This window comes from Dicentrarchus labrax, unplaced genomic scaffold (genome assembly GCF_905237075.1).
Source record: "Dicentrarchus labrax unplaced genomic scaffold, dlabrax2021, whole genome shotgun sequence".
Classification (NCBI taxonomy): Eukaryota; Metazoa; Chordata; class Actinopteri; family Moronidae; genus Dicentrarchus; species Dicentrarchus labrax.
The window spans coordinates 11849363-11870283 of NW_026136702.1; the positions used below are offsets into that span (position 1 = coordinate 11849363).

At 40.0% G+C, this 20921-nt stretch overlaps 1 protein-coding gene across 1 annotated transcript in view; it reads left to right on the forward strand.

The window, feature by feature from the left end:
- Positions 1-2504: 2504 nt before the first annotated feature.
- Positions 2505-20921, forward strand: part of spock2 (SPARC (osteonectin), cwcv and kazal like domains proteoglycan 2) — a 29883-nt gene continuing 11466 nt past the window's right edge. The window contains exons 1-2 of the mRNA XM_051427216.1: positions 2505-2804; positions 16311-16356. Of these exons, the coding sequence (XP_051283176.1) occupies positions 2616-2804; positions 16311-16356 (235 nt within the window). The 5' untranslated portion in view covers positions 2505-2615. The remainder of the gene's footprint in view (positions 2805-16310; positions 16357-20921) is intronic.

The window sequence follows — 20921 nt, forward strand, 5'->3', positions numbered from 1 at the left end:
TCCCTCCCAGTATTCCACATACATTCATAACGTGTAATAAAAATTTTCTTATTCCATACAGCCATTGCCGTGGTCTTTGTTAGTGAATGTGGAATAAGACATGCTTTGTTGCTTTCAGACACGGATTTCATCACTTCCCAATGTCTGCATTGTGTAATTTAAACAACTTCCTCTCTCTTTATCTTTGCTCGTAAACTTGATTGCGTATCAGCTGAGAGATTAGATGCCGCCATGTCTCGTTCCTGCCTTTATTAAGAGGGCCTCAAAACACTCTTTTCAGGATGATATAAAGATGGCATCAGTTAATCCAGAATTTCAATTACAAGCTGTCACTCAGTGTGTCTCTCTGGGGACTGGCTAAGACTGCAGCAAGGAGAGATACAGCAGGCAGGGAAGATACAGTCAGATACTGTGTAACGTGGCACAATGCAAATGCTCTGCTTCCCATGAGAAAACACTGCCATTATCTGTGGGCCATCTGAACACAGCAGAACAGAGATCAGCAGAACAGCAAACTAATCCAGATCCACAAACCTCTTTGGGTTTGCCTCTTAATCAAGCCTGGTAACAATTCTGAGGCACCGCGGCAGCACAGACCCCACTGTTCCAGCTATGTAAAGTCTTACCATCTAAATTTGTCCAGGTATGTTTCACTGCTACAGTGGCACAGTCAAATATAATTAACAATCCAGAACACAGGTTCACATCACATCACAAGCCAATACAGTTCAATCAGGAGAGACTTAATGTTTGAATGAACAAATATATTTAATTGATATGTGCACAATAAAGATAAGAAATGTGAAAAGGCTTCGGCAATCAGACCCCATCGTGACGTAATCGTATTTAAAAGGGGTTGGTGAAGCCGTGATTAGTACTGATGGAGTCCAGACACAGGTGGTGGTGGTGGTGGTGAAGGAATGAAGAGAATGCTGAAGATCTGGATGTGATGTGGAGTGGACTGATGAGCTCAACCTGGGCACTGGAAATGATGAACTGGAGGTGAAAGGGGTGGAAGAGGGTCGCGACAATTTTCCACTGAAATGACAGCTGAAAGCAGCAGAGAGGAGAACATATTTAAAGTTTGACAGCAGCAACTGATTGGTTGGCTGGAGGGAAATTGTCTGACTGGATTACCTGAAAGAGTGAACGTCCGAATCTGATTCGAAAGGAGAGTGAGAGAACTGTGAATGAATGAGGCAGAGGTCTTCCTGCTTGAACTTATGCTGAGCTTCATTACCCCTGCATTTAATGCTAAGTGAATGTTCAGTTTTAGTTAAGATTGTGCCGGCGAGATGTTGATTCAGCTCAATGATAATAGCCGGCGAGATGTTGATTCAGCTCAATGATAATAGGCCCTTTTTTCGCAGCTCTTGATAGCAGGAATAGCACACATGTTCATTAATAACATTAATTATGGCTGCATTGCATTTAGGTGCTCCAGTTCCAAGATCCTGATAATATGTACGCTGATTCACTGTCAAAGCTTACTGGGACACTTAAATGGAACAGAGCCATCATTAATGTTATTAGTAACACTTGTGCTTTTCCTGTTATTACAAATTAAACATTTCTGCTGCATTAAAAAAGGGCTGATCAGAGGCCATACATGAAACAAGGGTTTACAGATGACAGCAAAGATTTTTTTTTCCCCCTAAAAAGACACAGTGGAGCAACACTTATGAAGTAAATTCCACTTTAAATTTGCAGTTTAACTTTAACAATTATGTAGTTTTACACTGAATCGCTATAACACAGCTTAAAATTATTTGTAAATCAGATTGAACCTGTCACTATAATTGACTGATGAGTATATAAACTCAAAAAGTAGTTTTTCTTGGTTGATTCTGAATACTTTGATTAGCACGAAATCCTTAAATTGCAATAAATGAAATCTGAATAGGGATGTCAACATATCCATGACAATTGAGAGAACTCCACTGATGAAGACCATGGGATATGGTTGAAAAAGCTAGTAAGTGGACCTTGAGTTGGTGTTGTTTTGTACACCGTAATCTTAAATTACTGTTAAATAACGTGCAGAATAAAAATAACATTATGGAACATATTACAGTGCTGGTGTAGATTATTAGTTGAGTATCTGTGGCATTCACAACAAGAAGGTCTTTTTATCCAGACTAGAGTTCAAATAGGCAATTAGCAGCATAAATAAGTAGGAAAAATGTTTTATTGTTTAAGTAAAGCAAATTTTTATTGAGAAAATAATCCGCAGATTACTCGATAATGGAAATTTTACATGCTGACCTAATTCAGTCTGCCCCACATACCAAACAAACTGTCCCACCTGAAAAGTGAGGGGGGGTAGTGCCTGTAGTGCATCACGTGACATTTGAAGGTGCACCGTGTAAACACCAACATCAACATCAAAATGCAAATAAGTCTGTGACGTACTGCTACAAACACTACTCTCTCTCCCTCTCTCTCTCTCTCTCTCTCTCTCTCTCTCTCTCTCTCTCTCTCTCTCTCTCCCAGCAGCAGAAGGAGCATCCTATAGGCTAATCAGTTGGTAGTTTCAATCCAGCCTCAGCATCCTCCCCCTCCCAGAAGAGGAGAGCCGACAGCCGGTGCGTGCGTGGTGTTTTTGTCCCGCTACCATGGTGGAAATTACGGATATCGTGTGCCTTCTCGTCCCGCTGGTGATGCTCGCGGGGTCTACCTTCCAGACCGACGTGAAGAGCGTCAAAGAGGCGGAAAAAACAGGGAATTTCATGGAAGACGAGCAGTGGCTGTCCACCATTTCACAGTACAGCCGCAAGATCAAGCACTGGAATCGCTTCAGAGACGTAAGTCCGCCGTGTTGATTGAGAGATGCGCGGTAATGCGGTATAAGATGCGCTGATTGGGAAGCACGCACGGTTATTTAAGAAGCAGCAATAATAGTTATAACACACTTTCTTAGCCCGATTGCACAGACAAACTTGGTGCTGATGTTGGAACATACTGTAGCAGAAACACTCACACATACTTTAGAATACATGTTTCAAAAGAATAATATATTCCCAAATAATCACTATAAGGTCTATATTTGGGTGGCCAATATATATATATATATATATATATATATATATTTAAGGCATTTATATGGAATAAGATGATGGAATATATAGTAATATACGGACATAATATTGTATTTACAGTATTAACAATAGGCCATATATGAATGAATCTCCATGTACATAATGAGCCTGATTTCTTTTTTTTCTTTTTTTTTTTTTTTTAAGAATTACTCAAATATTGAATGTAGCCTGTTACATGTGAACTGGATAGTTTGGGATAATGGCAAAGAATAATGCTAAACACTGACTGAATGCCATACCTTTCCGATGTCCTTCACAAAATTCAGGATGTCTTAAGTGATCTTTAAGTGGAGAGCTTCCATGAGGGGAAACAAGCATTGCCAGGAATACTGTAGGTCAAAATAAAGCTACAGTTACAAACACAAAACCATATATACTACTCTTGCCATGTTTAGTATATGTGCCCTTGTTAAAGCAATTAATGTTTTAGTCCCACTTGCACAGCAGGAGCAGTATAGCCATATTCCATCATACTGTCCTTAATATGGGTTATCTCAAATGTGTTTCAAGACTTGTCCCAGGAGATTTCACAAACAAGAGAATTAAGCAATTAGAGCAGAGGGGCAGTGATTGATTGATGTGCATATTCACCTACTGAACAGACTGAACTGGGTTGCAGGGATTGATTAAAGCCCACAGGGTATACACAGTGATATATTGCTGTGTCTATAAATGTATGGATGTAGTTTTGCCTCCAGCTCTGTGAGGTGATTACTAATGATCTCAACGGGATTTGGACAATAGTGCAGTTGGATTATATTCCATATAACTCCTGTTAATTGGGTTTTAATTGATCCTGGGGGGTTACTAGCACGTGATAGGTATCATTATTAGATCTGAAATGTGAGCAGTTGGTTTCAGCTGGAGAACAGTGCCATATCTTCTCAGGAAGAGCCTTTGTAAATAACAACCATAGACAGGCTGTGGTGTCATTTTTGATCCGCATTCATGTGACTCCTTAAATCAAGGGTCATGGACATCCCTGAAGAAAAGGTAAAAATTGGCAGCTGCCCCTCCAGGGATCGGATTACATTGACTGTGATTACTTTAAGAGAATGTCCTCAGGAACTGTACTTAGGAAAGTAATGAAATTGTGGGCATGGAAAGATTAAGTCAGAATTATTGTGGTATTATAACTCACTGGATGCTGCTCTATATTTACACAGCTTTGATCCAAAATGTTCGTTAGAGCTGCGACTTCATTCTCTGAATTCAGCACATCATGATTGGCTGTGCAAAAAATAAAAAAAAAATAAAAAAATCCCACCTTCCAAGAGTGAATAAAAACGCAAACACACACACACACACACACAGAAAATATGTGAAGCATTCTTAACATGTAAACGATTCTGGGAAGTGGGATCATCTTCTTAACACTGCTTAAGGGGTTGCCATCCAGTATGAAGATGTCACTTTCTCACTCTGCGTTCCCCTTTTTTCCTCAATTTAACATCAAAGCTGCTGTGCAACACAAACAGCCCCTGCTGTTTTACATTGTATCTCTTTCATGATCATTATTCCCAGAGGTGAGTGTCTTAATGCGTGAGTGTTTATGTGTGCGCTTACACACTTTCAAGCGCATAAGCTTGATTTTGCCTGGGCTGTTGCGTCCGTGCGTGTTTGTGCGCTTGCGTTAAAGGGCAGTAGTGGTGGTGGGGTCTCTGGTGGTGATGATGATGATGACAGGAGAAACATCAGAGAAGCGAACCACTGAACCCCCTGGGAGAATCAACAATAGAAACCGCTTTGATTTCAGCTTGCTGCCGTAGCAACAGCGGTCTCTGTGTTAGGGGGTTGAAATGGAGCATGTATCACTGAGGGTTTGATGACTCTATCCCCATCACTAGTCCTGCTTCAGAGTGGAAGAATCAGTGGAAAAATCCTTTATTATCATATCAATCAAACAGTAAAAATCTCCAGTTATAACACCATTTATGCAACCAGCTTGTATTTTCTTGATGATTCTTAAAGGACCAGTGTGTAAGATTTAATGGCATCTAGCATTGAGATTGCAGATTGCAACCAACTCGCTTCACCCTCCCCTTCCAAGCGTACAGGCCCTATCTAGAGCCAGTGTTTGTTTTGTCCATTCTGGGCTACTGCAGAAACACGGTGGTTCAACATGGCGGCCTCCAAAGAGGAGGACCCGCTCCCTCCATAGATAAAAACGGCTCATTCCAACGTAACAAAAGCACAATGATTCTAGTTTTTGAGAGTTGCTTCATGTTGGTCTTTGAGCAAAAAAAAAAATATAGACTAAAAAAAACTAGAAAATGAGTAGGTCAGTCTCTGGGAATTATTTGGTTGATGTATAAAGCACTGCCAGTGACACAGTTATAGGTATTCAGATTACACAAATTGACGTTGACATGCACATTCCTCTGAGAACTGAACGTTGAATATTAATCCGACACTGGAAAGCAATAATCAAAGCTGCACAACATGAAAGATGAGCTCTTTCATTCTCCCTTTTGCATGCATGCAAACACACATAGATGCAGACAAACACACTCAGACACATTAGCACACACAATACATAGGCTGCAGAACATACACTGTAAATATTTAATTTTTATTCTCTCACAAAATGTAAAAGCAGGATCAGGCTCTTTCACTACCAATAAAAATAGCTCCCACACTTCAATTCAATCTATTTCACAGGGAGACAAGGCGATTAGATTTAACAGTTAGAGTCAACAAATAATAGAATGGGATACCTTCAATCCTTTAATCTGACAGGTGCACTCAACATTTCATTCCGCTAATGCACCAAATCCTGGGGAAAATAAAGAAAATGGGAGCAGGGAAGGCAGTCATGGTAACTGAATCCAGAGTTGTTATTAAGAGACATTAGGCACTTTTAGTTAAAATTAAAATGGATACAATGTGGAATTGTTTAGTAATTTCTGTTTTTTACTGTTTTTTATTCATCATGATGTACCTCTGGCCATAAAGGATGACCAACCAGAAAATTCTTTCTAATAGAGCAGCTACAAAAAAAAAAAAAAAAAGACTTGTAAAAATGCATTCATTTCTATTTTAAGCATAAGTTTTAAGAACCAATGCTGAATAAAATTTGTTCGGCACACAAAATTTCAGAGACTCAATTATAGGGACAAATAGATGTCAACTGAGATCATCCCACTAGACAAAGCACTGTCTATTTTCATTTTAGTATGAAATTAAATGGCATGAGACTTCTGCATAGCGGATCCAATTTAATATATCTACCAAAGGCAAATCAACAGTAAATTCAATTTTTTGCTCAACTTCCCTTGTAAAAATTATACTGTCTATTAAATCACCAAGCCATGAAATTGGTCTGATGTTTTATTTCTGTTGATTCAAGATAAACGCAGATATGTGCCTAAAAATTGATGATGATTAGGACATCGCAATGTAAGTTCACCCAGAAGGAGGCTGTTTATTGTCAGCGTTTATCATGCATGGCAGACATGATGTGATTTCTGTGTCTTATTTTCTCGTTTTCTCTGTCCGTGCCTGGTAAATCCTTATCTTAAAAATGCATGCTTCTATAGTCAGGCAGTTCTGGACCACCCAGTACCGATCCTGTTTGCACCTGTTATCCATTCACTTCAATTTTAAGCAACAGAAAACACTCAGTGCCAGCACAAGAACATCAGATCCCTTGTCAGTGCCAGTGGATTAAATATGCAGAATGGAGGAAGCGCTTGCAGCAGGTTCTAGCCGTCTGGCAAGAATATTTGACGGGAGATTTACTTATACTGGCCAGCCTGATTCTAGCCTCTCATGCTCTTAAACTGGCCCCATTCCAGCAGAATTTCAACACCTCGGGATTGTGGGTGCACCCGTCAGTGCTCCTTTTTATCATTTCACCATAGCGTACAAAACATAATTGTGGATAATGGCATCTGTAACACCGGAGCCAAATACTCCATTAAAGACTGTCTAGATGAACAGTAAATTATCATTACTAGCCATTCGCTCAGTCTGGCACAGCCGCTCGACCACCCCATGCTTTCTGATGTTAGAATAGACTGCTACTGATGCATTCATGCTATGAATTATGATAACAGCTTATCAGAAATCCATTAGTCTATCTACACATGCTTTGTGTGCTCTGGCATGAGTCGTTTCTTATCATACTCCAGATTCTCCATGAGGCTGCAAATGTGCACAGCTTTGTTGCAGATGCAGATGGAGTGCATCTAGATCCCCAACAATAGTTTTGGGAGAGATGGTCCAGTTGTTGAGGGTTTGGATGGACTAGTGGTGCGCTGTGGGGTGTCTTGGCTGGCTGCCAAAGGCCTAGGTGGGCTGTAATTGAGTAGAAGGGGGGAAAAAAGAAAAGAAAGAGCCTTTCATCATGCCCTGCTTGCAAGGCTACAGCTGGTTCACACTGCGGTACAATAGCCCCAGCTGAAGGGCACAGGTGCTGCAGAAAGACAGGGAAAGGACTTTCTAAGTAGTGAAGAAAGGTGATAAATATCACATTTCAGCAGATGCAATTGTATACAAAATTGAATAAATGCATATTTATCCAGAACTCTAATGCAGTTGGGATTAATAGCTACAGAAAAAGACACAGATTATGTTTTTAAAGCATATTTTTGTACAACTTCCTTCCTTACAGATGCTATAAATCCCTGCCTGCCAGCAGTTGCATATCACATGGCTGACTTCCCAATGACCTGCTTCTGTGTTGGCTACACCTGGGAGTTGGTATGCCAAATAGGTTGTTTGCTGCAGAGAACACCTGACATCCAGAAATCTGCCTTAAATGAGCTCTTTGAGGGATACTTTCCAACAGCCCAGTTATCCACAACAGTAAAAGCCGTAAAATAGTTTGAATGGTGTGTCAGTGTAATGGTAGTTTGAATTCAGATGCAAAAGGGGACAGCTTGAAACTCAAGATTTGTATTTGTTTTATTATTAACTCTCATTTGAAAATGCACTACGCCTCTTAAATTATGTGGCTTTTAAGATTCTGGCAAGCAGGTTTAATAAATCACACCTTTTTTTTCTTTTAAAACTAACAATAACTCTAAGTGACACTGGCTGTCCCTACAGTAAATGCCACCCAAGTGTTATTACCTTTGGGCTTGAGCCAGACCGAGTCACAGCCAGCGTAAGCTCAGCTCCCATATGTGCAGTAGCTGATACAAGAGAATTTGATTAGAAAAAGTTCGAAGTGGTTGAAAATGGCAGTGTAAATACGGATGTTTTAGCACCTGAGGGCACCTGAGAGTGGGCATGTTGAGAAAGTGTTGCTTTAATCAAACTCAGAAACATGCACACACATACGGATACATGCACACGTAGAAACCCACAGTGTTAGAGCTGAGAGGCTTGTTTTTGAAAGGAGCTGGTAGGTGAACAAATGTCATGGTCAGAACTAGCTCAAGTCAACACCATGACTTGCAGGATTTCTCCCAATAGTTCATATATTGTGTGTATTCCCCCACTGTGGAAGATGGTCCTGGATGCTGCTATATCAGAGTGTGAGCTAACATTAGTGGCTCTGCCTTACTCTCCAGCAATCCAAACTAAGCTCGTTATCCAAGTTAGCACTGCAGTCACCAAACAGCTAGTCGCCAACCTAAAACCCTTTTCTCTTATGATGTTGAAAGTGAAACATGGTGTTTGAAAATACGAATAGCATAAACCTTTGTGATGCTTGTGCAAGTGTAGTGCAGCCAAACAGGGTTATGAAACAGTCTTATTAAATTTTTCATCATCATACTACTAGACTGAAGTATTCTCGTCTGTTGGATGCTGACTCTTTCCCGGAACATGCAGCTTTATTATGTCGCTATATCATTTTAGCAGCAGATAAGTAAGCTTGATGACTGTTACTTTTCAGGCACTAGAAATGACAGCCGAGTGGAGCCATGTTTCAGTCCACTGTTGCTGCCGATCTGGGTGTGACTCTCATTCGATTACATTGTTTTTAGATTCCCTTGTCTCAAATCATTGTCTGATTCTTATCCTTCTTGTAGCCCCTACCAAGGCAATTTCATTGATTTTCCATTGTTGTACATGTCTGTTTTTTAGTTGAGCTCGGTGTTTTCAGTGAAGTGTGAAGGTTCTCGCTGTTTGTACCAGATTCTCCTGTGAGTTGCAGACTGTTTTCTTATTCCCCGCAGGGCCCTGAAAGGCACAAGGTCTGATTTTATTTATAGATAGTGAGTACAGGGCTGGCATGAGTGCTCAGAGACTTTGTGGACTAAGTGTGATTTTTATAGCTGTATCGGTGTGTGTGTGTGTGTGTGTGTGTGTGTGTGTGTGTGTGTGTGTGTGTGTGTGTGTGTGTGTGTCTGTTGTGTGTGCATGTTGTGCGTATTGCAAAACGATAAGGACGAAGCAAGAAAGTTGAAGAACTCAACACCAGTAAGCATCAAAATTTCTGTCAAATTCAGTGAAACCTGTGTATTTTTTATCTAGTACCTTTGGATATGTACCCAGTGAAATGGAAAAAGCAATTCACCATTTACGTAATTGAGTGCAATTTTCAGCCAGGTTTTGTATTCAACCTTTCATCCATCCTTTGCTGTCACAGTATTTCTGACGTCAAGCTCATCTCTACTTGACTGTGAAGAGTGTTTCTAGAGCCTTTCTTGAACGAGGCAGGGAAGTATAATGCACAATATCGATAGCATTTAGGTGTCACACCACTCCAGTGCAGACTTAAATGAATACCATTTGTCCACCACCTTCAGTATGCCATGTATGAACCAGCAAAGAGAATTGCAATGCAGACAATATGTCTATTCATCTGTAAAAGTATGTTTTAAGATAGAAATCTATCTACAAACTGAAGCATAAGAAATATGTAAATTATTCATTCTAAATTAGACTTTCAGTAGGGCCAGTGCTCTCGGTTGTAATTGCTTTTTTTCCCCCTGCAGCCTGGTGCATCTATTGTATCTCACACACAGTCCACATTAGGATATACTTGGCATACATTTTATGTGTAGACACAAATCTTACCACAATCTGAATTTTGAAAGGAGCATTGTTTTCTTCACCCCCTATTGAAATGTTCCTGTGGTACACAGTGAAGACACATGCAGGAAAACCAGTCAGTGTTGCTGAGACTCACACTTTCCTGCCATAAGGTCCACAATCATTCTCTGTCTAGTGTTTTCTATTTATGTCTTCTGGTTTAATGTCTCCCTGTTGGGATATACTATGGAAAAAGCACAGGCAGTACCTCTGTTGGTACTCTGTTGGAACTTTTATTTAATTATTCCTCTTTTAAATGGAAGGATACCCATACACAAGAATAAAGATAATACACTATAAAGCATGCTTTTTCATCTGGTGGGTGATGGATCGCAGACTCATTCTGAATGGGTCTTGGAGTGGGTGGTAAAAAAAAAACTGCTTTAAATGTTTAGCTATCTGATGTCAGACTTTTGCTTTGACAGAAAAGCTTCCACAAATGTCTGTTAGCAGTTATGCAGTTACAGTGTTAATTTATTCAAATGATAAGACTTAGCAGCAGGCAGTTGTGATGTTCATACTCAGTTTATTATTAGGGTGATGTGGTCTGATTGTGGGGATACAAATATGTGTAAATTTTATGTCAAGGTCACAATGACAATGTGTGTTTACTTACATTAAAAAAAATACATTTGCTCGGTTTGAATTCTTTAAAAGTGGGTCGCGACTTAATCACCATATATGCTTAATAGGTTCAAAAGAAATGAGAAATTTTTATTTCTGAACTTCTTGTTACTTATTCCATTTGTCATGGGCACAGTATCTAAAACCAGTTTTTCCTAGCTCCATTTTTACTAAGGGATTATTAGAAACACTCTGTAATAATGAAGCCCAGCTTGCAGTAACTAGACCTTCAACAGGGCAAATGTTTGACAAATCTCAAAGCTTGTGCTCTTATGTGCAGTTAAACGTGGGAAATGCAGTTCACAACTGTAGTCCCGAGAGTCGAAATGCATCAGAGGCCCTGCAGATACATAAATATGAAATATCAAAGCTTCATCCACCATCGATCTATAGCATAATGCTCTAAAGTCTATGTTAAAATCAACAAGGTTTCATATATATAGAGAGAGATATAGATATATACACATACAGTTATATACATTATTAGTTTATACATTCAAGCATATTTTTAGAAGAATATTAACTGCAAAATATTACCCCCAAAAAACATTTTTGGCAGTACCTTTTATTTTCCCTGAATAGTTTCCGTAGGTATTACTTTCTGGCTACATACAGTCTAACAACCTTCATTCGTAAGCCTGAGAAAAAGCAAAAAAAGTCTTCAAGAAAAGTCTCAAGCCCTCAAGCCCTGTATCCACCAGCCTCTTTGTTCATCAAAGAAAATAGGAAAATAATCTTACTGGAACTGATAGAAATATATTTTTTCACCCCAGACTTATGGAACTTTAGCTCCAAATTGCTGCTTCATCTCCACCCTTATTTTGTCCGTCAAGCTGTTTCCCAAAAGTACTAACCCCCGCTTCACCTTTTACTTACCCAGTCCTCCCAGCTCTCTTACATAAGCCTCACTCTTGACTCCGTCCTGTAAGGCAAGCAGACCAGACACTCAGCGTTTGATGCTCTGCCTCTGCTCTGCAATCCTTAAGCATCAGCTCAGAGCCCTGTGTGCACACAGAAATACGGGAATCAGCAGGCTTCCCTCTCGTGCCCTGCAGCCCAGTGTGCATGAAGATAAGTGGAGAACATATAGGATGAGAATATTGTTGAGGGGGTTTTGTTTCATCTCCGGTGCGTCTCGTGATCTGTAAACCAAAGCTAAGAGGCTGTGAACAGCAACCGAGTCTTTATATGAATCTCTAGGTGGGAGGAAGTGATATGAAGTTGTATGTAGCATTGCTGCTGAAGACAACCTCAGGGCAATGTAATTTTTTTTATTTTTCAGCTTTATTTTATCAGATTTTGGGGTTGTATTTTGTACTACAACAGTATCCAACAGAGTTTATGTCACTAGTGTGCTTCCACAAGATTTTTGTTGGTGTAAAATAAAACATCATTATATGGATTTGTCTTACAAAGATGTGCTATTACTAAAAAAGATGTATTGCACTTCTTGAACACTTAACCACCTGCAAGTCATTTTCACTATTTTAAGCTGGAATTAGATGTTTTGCCGCTTGTCAATCAGCTAATCAGAGCATTCTATCTCTGAGTGAAATCCTCATTGTACATGGTCAGCCTCTCTGCACTCTCATCTCTCAGTGACTCTCATCTTGAAGGGGTTCTTGTATTTGCTTAAGGACCTTTCACTGTCGACAGACAGAAAAAGCGAGGCTTCAGCAGCACAAGTGGTGGTCATGCAGCTCGGTTCTGGATGAAGTCTGGCGGGAGATTACAGTAAGGAGGACTTTCAGTGTAGAGAGGTACTCAGTCTCATTCTGCAAAACAAGCGACTGCCTGATCAAACCCTCGCTGTCCTGCACATCTCCTTCATTAGATGAACACCCAAAAGGAAAAAAAACTAGTTTCTTAGACTGTCCTCCCCAAACAAATGTCAGTACCAGTCGTTTCAGCATTCTGTTGATAGTAGTAATTATGTCCAGTGGGAGCAAAAGAGAAAGTAGTCAGTGTGACGTTATGGAGTTATAGAGCCACAAAGTCTGCAGAGTTAGGTTAGGTTAGGTTAGGTTACGTTAGGGTGGATGAATGGGCCATCAAAACATTAGAGTTTAACACACAAGATCACTATTAGTTTCCCATTTACTACCATCAGTCAATGTTGGGTTGTTTTAACCCTGATCACAATCTTTCTATAACCTTAACCAAGAGGTTATTATTGTAAGCATGAAGACAAAGGTCCCCTAACCTTAACAAAGTTGTCACTTTAACCCAAATCACAATGTTTTTCTAAACAATTTGTTATTTTTACCCAAAACCCTGACCTTTCCACTACTATAACCAAGGGATAATTCTTTAGGAAACTACACACAGGCAGGCAGGTATAGGTTGATTGCCAATGACTACCAAAATGACATGTGGCCGAGAATACCAGTGACAGGCTTACCGGACCATCTTTGTACCACCACCTTCGTCATCTCATGGTTAACATTGTGAAATGGCCGCAGTTTGGTTAGGTTCAGGCAACAAAACTACTTGGCTAGGTTTAGGAAAAGATTATGGTCATGTAACATACATAAAGGGTATTAGTCAAAGTTGTCTGACACGTCCATCCACCCCGATGTACTCCCTACATTGACTCTTCAAACTACGTCACCTGACTTCCTGCTTTGCTCCCATCATAATGACTACAGCCACTAGAGGTCACGGCCAAACAGTAGACATAAATATGAGTTGTGATAAGTTGCTTCCACAACCAACCTCTGCTCGGTTTTTCTGGCGAGGGAGGGCTGTTTATTTTTCATCAAGCAACAGACATACAGAAGGTTGGTACTGGTCTGGGACCTCCCTTCGAAGCTTGTATTTGCTTTGCAGCACCTCTGAGGCTTTTTCACCTCACTTGTAAAAAGGTTTTTGGCCATGGAAACACTGTTATACATGTAAACCGGAGATTGGGGTCTGTGTGGGCTGAAATTGGCTATTTTATGACCCCTAGTGCTTTTTTGATACAGACTGCCATTCTGTGTGGGTTTGATGTATCCACTGAAGGCGGATATTAGCATTAATTGTGAGGAAAAGGTCAAGTATAAACCTTCATCCGACAGACGAGCCCGCACACATCTCCACATGAGAGCGTTATTACTGTGTCCTTTGTTACTGATGAGGCAGTGGTACACTCCACTGTCAATGTGAACCAACCCCTCAGGATAACCACAGTGAACACAGAGCACATCTGACAGCTGACATTTACCTAGAAACACCTGTCAGTCACACACACAACATGTCAGATAGACGCACATACATCGATCAACCGGTTTCCTGTTTGTACTTCTTTTTTTCAATCCGCCCAACGAGCACAATATCTGTCTTTTACACATATTTCTAGTGACACAATGCAGTTCCTCATGAGCTGAGCCCAATTTTACAGTGGACAGGCTCGTTGGGGCGTGATCCTCCCCACACAGATGTGAGGGATTGTGATCTGTCAATCAGCATTGTGGAGCTCAGCAGTAGGGTGAACAGGCTGCCATGTTTGATGCAGAGAGTAAGCTTCCCCGCTCTGTTTAACAAGAGGAGATCTTTCTGATGTTATCAGGTAGATCACAGAGCTCCTGGATACAGCTGAGTGTTTTCAACTCTTAGGTTACTTCCTCTAATCACTTCTGTGTAAAAAAAAACGGTAGTCTTTTCTTCAGAATTTTGGTCTGAGTCATATTTTGGAGTGATATAACTCTGCTGTGTGCCAAACTTGTCACCGCGCTCCGCGTCTCATGCTCACTTTCATTGTACACTCAGGAGAATTTATTTTCCCCCGAATACATTTTCTGCAGCCTCTCTTTTATGAAATCATTGATTTCCAGTTCTGTCAGCTCAGCAGGACACTTTCCTCATTGGGCCTGGCAGAAACGCAAATACAGAAAGGCTGCTAAATAATGCAGGAGCTGAGGCATCAATAAAGGAGACATGGGAGGCGTCTGATTAATGGCCAGGTCGTAAACTCTTTGAGGTCTTACACTGATAATGTGTGACTCCACCAGACCCAACAAGGTTAAACAACATAACCGACAATCATTCATGAAGCTCAATTGGAGTGTTGAGTTAGAGTCCAGACACAAGCCAGTTTACTGGAAGTGATTTGTCTGTCATTGAGCAGGGGAAATGAGCTCAGCGCTGCAGCGAGGAGAGGATGAGCAGAGCAGCAGAGGCGCAGTGTGGTGGATCTCAACGCTCGAGTGTAGTCCTTACCAGTGATGAAAATATTTACCTCTGTGAAATAAAACTGTGAGGGTCAAAGAAGAAGGTCCCAGCTTTCATGAGGGCTGCTTATTTCACGTGTTGTGTCAGGATTTATCACCTTTTACTGGGAGCTGTTTGGCACACGCCTCCAGTACAGTAAATGTTTACAGTGATGAGTAAGTCATCGCTAAGGAGGGAGTGGGGTGGCTGACTGTAAATATCTTGAAATTACTCATGTTTATTATTTCAGACACAGCAATATGTTCAAAAAAGGTTTGTATCTGTACTGTCTCCTGTGGGATTCCATTATGTTTGAAGAAAATACAATCATGCCCTCACACTGTCATCAATTTTGGAGTTTATGCATGTCTTCAGTTTTGGTAATAGAAAATTTGTCAGAAAGATCCATATTGTAAATGTATGATTTTCCTTCACTTTTTCTATATTTATTTAATATTAATGGCCCTGATAACATATTTTCGTAAACTGCTACTATGAGCGATGGGGTGCTACAACAATTTGTTATTTTCTAACAAGTTGAAACAGTTTTGGTTATTTTTAAGCATTGATTTCTGCCTTTATGTTTTGTTTTGGTGCTTTTCTCACTGATCTTAATCGAACGGGATTGGAAAAAAGGGGATGTCACATATAATCCGATGCTAAACCGCTGCCAATCAAATCTGACCCACAAAGTCATGAAGCCTGATGAAGCACCTAATCTGAGTTTTTGAGTGTTAAAATAATGTTATAAAAACTTTAAAATGAATATGGGACCATACAATCTCATTGAATACACCCTAATACCCTGTATCTAAAATTACACTTTCCTTCTTCACTAATATTGGCTCTTTTCTCTCCTTTTGCTGTCATTTCACCAGGAGGTAGAGGTCAGTTCTCTCCAGTTTTTCTTCAATGCTCCTCTAGTACAATGTCTTCCTCATTCGCTTGTCTTTTTGTGTGTCTTAATCTCTGCTTCTCCATCCATTTTCTCTCTGTTTTTTTTTTCCAATTGTCATTCAACTTTCTCATTTTAATTGGAACGATTTATGTTCTAATTAAGTGGGGAAAAAAGGCAGAGCACTTAAAGGGAAGCTCACCCCTGATCCCATATGTCTCACATATAGGTATTGGGTTGTTGGGCTCATTTCTATACAGACGTACAGCCATTGTACATACCCATCTGTCTTTGTGTGACTCACTTGGCTAATTATCATTCTAAAAGACTAATGTACAAATTATAATCAGTGTGCAATGATAATGTAAACTACTTCATGTCTCCATGAAGATGACAGAGTGTTAATATGTTATGCTATCAACAACACTGTGCAGTTGGGCCTGCAAGCGTGAATTACGTGGCTCCTCATTCTCTGCAGCTGCCAAAAAATGATTGTTTTCTTCATGTTTCTGCAGGATGATTATGTTCGTACCTGGGATGAAAATCAAGGTTCTAATGACAGTAAGTCTCACACCACCTTATCTCTTTCTCAGTCTGTTGTTAGTTTAAGGTCCAGCGTGTAACATTCAGGAGGATCTATGGTCAGAAATGGGATATAACATTCATAAGTATGTTTTCGTGCATAATCACCTTTTTATCTACAGAGGGAGTGGGTCCCTGGGTCCGCCATGTTTCAACGGTAGCCCAGAATGGACAAACCAAACACTGCCTCTAGATAGGGCCTTCTGTGTTTTTCATGGCCACTGTAGTTCTCCTACACGCTTGGAAGGGGTGGGTGAGGCGAGGGGTATTCAGTGGGTTGCAATCTGCAACCTCAGCGCTAGATGTCACTAAATAGTGCACACTGGATCTTTAAATACTTGAATCCCATTTAACATAAACATTACGTTAAATGGGCGGCTGTGGCTCAGAGGCAGAGCGGGTCGTTCCTTAATCGGAAGGTTGTGGGTTCGATCCCCGGTTCCTGGTGCCACATGTCGAAGTATCCTTGAGCAAAATACTGAACCCCAAATTGCTCCCGATGCCGAGCATTGGTGTATGAATGAGTTAGTTTCTGTTCGATGGACTTTACCATCACTGTGTGAAAGCGCTTTGAGTGGTCGGAAGACTAGAAAAGCGCTATACAAGTACAGGACCATTAATGTATAAGTATAGACTTTTGTGCCTAAATCCTGAGCATGCAATGAGACAGTTTGCACAAGCACATCAATAAAAGTTTGTACAGAATAGTTTAATTTGAACATAATGAACATGGAAATACATTTATTGAAAAAAAAATAGGAAAAAGGCTTTTTTTGTCTGTTTTGAGAAAGTTTCCCTGAGATACTGTTAGTCTAAGGTTAAAGATAGATGCTTTTTCTCTTGTGAAACAGAAATATGGAATACTTCCATTAAGCCATAATGTAAATCCACAGTTTTGTGGCTGGAGTACATTTTAAGTGCAGTTGTTTCTACATTCTGCTACTCACACACTCTCCTGTCGGACTGTTTTCAGACACTCTTTCTGAGCTCACCTTTATGAAACTTTATGAAAATGTTATATTGGTGATTCTTGGCTGCCTGACAGATGATTCCAAGCCCGGTCGGTTTCTGCAGTAAAGACGCTTTCACTTCACTCGCCAGGAATTTATTTCATCTGTGGCAGCACAACGCATTAAACTGACATTAAGAAACTCTCCAGCCTAGCAACATTAAGGCTAAAAACAACCCATAATTCAACACTCTCTTAATGTTCTCTCTGTAATGCAGTGAAACTCACTCCATTCAAAAAGAACATCTGCCGTTGTTAATACAAAAATGTTGGCGAAACAGTTTGTTTCAGGTATCTATTTTTAAGGTATTTTAAAGATAACGCGTTTATCAGATATTATCAGATGTATATTCATATATCATAGTCCAAGATAATAATAAAAAACTTATTACATCCATGCTCCGTAGTGAACAAGACAAGACTCATGGCATGAAGATGATAAGTTATGCTAAATGAAGAATGATTAATTTGAGAGAACAAATTATTAAATTTTGCGCAGTATTTTATTTTTTTCATGATACCTCAGGGCTCTGTATAATTTGGGGATTTATGCGCTTGCAAAAAATCTTTTTCTGTGCTCAGAATGTCTCATGCCATGCTCAGGAGCGAGGCACAAACATAATTCCATGTAGGCCAAATAAGGAAAAAACAAAAATTTGGTTTAACCGCCTGGGATGCATGCTGATGCAGAGAAAGCAAAGCAACATGATTTATTAAAACTGAATGTCATTAGCCTGCACTGTAGCATGGAGAAATATTCTGTGGCCTGTATTTGAACTGTGATGCTTCCCAGACTGTCAGTGGTTCATTGCATTAGACAGCGCTGCATATGTGCTGTGTTTGTATTCTGGGGTCAGCCTCTCGCTGTCCACACTTGTAGTGGTTCCTCAGCGAAAAGGTTGAAAGATGTTAGCGCTCTGTTTTATCTGCTTGAGTGGATCTGATGTGCCTTCCCCAGGAGACACTAAACATTGGCTTGACTTCAACCCATCACTACTTCGTTCTGCTTCCTCCTTTTTCTCTTTCTCTGCTGCACTCGAATTGGAGACGTGCATAGAGACTGTCTGAGGTCTCCTCGACTCCTGCTGTGACTCCAGCCATAATTGAGCCCCTGCAAGATGAAGTCATGACAGAGTCGTGTCCTCAACCATTGTCGCTTGATTTGCAGCTTAAATGAAGTCGGCTGAATGGCAGAGTCCATTAGCGCAATTTCCAAGGGCTTAATGAAGGACTAATTATGGTTTCCAATGAAAGGCCAGAGAGAGAAGTAAAAGCATGAGAAGAAAGTGAGACAGGGGTGGGAGCTAATATGGCTTGATTTAGTGTAAAGCGACTGACATCAACATTATTCCTGTCAACTCTAAGGCAATTTGGTGATGGGGAAATTGTAGACTCAGGAGATGAAGCAAGTTGATGAGTGTAGAGAGCATGATAGGATGAAAATGAAAAATGGATAAGTGAAAGGATGTCTTTGTTTCCTTCAAAGCGATTAAGCTGTTTGTTCACTAGGAAGAATACAAAGAAGAGGTCATTAGTCTGCAAAATCACATGAAAAAAACAAAAACAAAAAACCATGATACACTGACACTGTAATGATTGTCTAATGCTTCCGTGTGTTACATGTTGATCTACAGTATTTTAGGGGTTTCATTTATATTTTTTTAAAATTTAAAATGAACCAGACTTTCAAGAACAAATACATCCTGAAACTGTAATTTTTATTTAAAGAAATATTGATGACAATATTGTCAACACCTGGTAAAGGCACTATTCTTCCAAAAGATAATCCCTCCATCCTCCATCCACAATGCTAGATTGAGTACGGTAACATTCAGCGAATTGGCCCTCACACAATCAGTTGAAATTTTAGATGCAGTTTGACCAGTTCTACAGTCTGCAGTTGTGTGGGATACGTGGCTGCTCCATTATAAACTGTAGGGAGCTTTTATTAATATTATTAAATGTTATTGGAGGAGTGTTTTACATGTTGTGGCTAAAAGTCTTGACCGAGACTGCCGCAAAATAAAACCAAACTTTGCTGCAGAACAGACAGACCATATTGTCTGCATCTTCCAGCCATCTGCAGCTCCATATTTTTCCTACTTTCCATTCATAATAGAATTGCACAAATGCTTCTCTCCTTTTCTCAATGTTGAGGGTTGAGGATCGTATAAAGTTTCTGATTTTATACAGAGATTTCACAGCGATCTGTCATGGCTGTAGCATATGATTACATTTTTTTCATACTCAAACCATTCAGTGCTGTATGTAAGCATCTGTATCCATTATGTTTCTTCATGTTCAAGTTTTTATTCTTATTTGACTCTGTATCCAAAAGCATGAAAAACTAAGGAATAAGAGGTTTTGACCAACTAATTAACATTAATAAAGCTTTTAAATAACTAGCACAGTATCCTACCAGTTATATAAATATTGGACAATTCTGCATCTTATGATTTTACCTCCAGCGGCAACATTCAGTGATAATTCAGAAAGTAGTGTGCCCTTTACTCTATGTAGTATGAGATAAAATGAAGGGTGCAGAGGTTGGATTGGTAGATGGGTATGTTCATTTCCTGTCACAGAGCTGCACTTAACCCTCGACTCTTTATTAACCGTACCCACTCATCTTACCTTAAAGGTCCAGTGTGTAGGATTTAGTGGCATCTAGCAATGTAACTGCACATAGCAACTCCCTCGCTTCACCCTTGCCTTCCAAAACATGTAAAAAACGCAAACGCTCCTATCTGGAACCAGTGTTTTGTTTGTCCCTTCTGGGCTACCGTAGAAACATGGCAGTTCAACATAGCGGACTCAATGGACGTGACCCATGACGTCTGTAGATATAAAAGGCCAATTTTAAGGTAACAAAAACACAACAATTCCTATATTCAGATCAATATACACTAATGAAAGCATACTTAATGAATTAGGTGAATATTATTCTCAATTTCTGACAACAGAGTCTCCTAAATGTTACACATTGGACCTTTAACTGTAACTTAATTTATTTGTCATGTCTCTAACCTTGACAATACCATCATTGCAATACTTAAATATTGCAGAATTAAAAAAATGTTGGCATTGGATGATAAAAACATAATCTTTAGTCTTTAGTATTGACATTCTTGCGTGGCAATAGAGAATTGCCAGTAATAACAACTGAAATAATAAGCCCGCCAACAATCAATTTCACAAGTGGCATCTCTATAATGTAGGTGTGTACAACTGTGTGTGCTCAGCTTTTAGGAAACTTTAGCAAAGCTTTATATGCTTTCCTTAGGTCATCAGATGAATAGTACCTCACTACTTTAATTTCACACAGCATAAAGCCTTTCATCTATTTCCCTTTCTCTCGTTTTGACATGAGTGTGCTATCTCCCTCCATTGATCTGCCTTCCTTTATGAGTGGCCTAATGAAGCGAAGGAGCAAAAAGAGGAGATTTGTCCCTCTGAGACATCACTAAATCAGTGTGATGTCTTAACTCCCGAGCTCGGATGAGCCTGCAGGCCTCATTTCTCAGCCAGGCAGCTC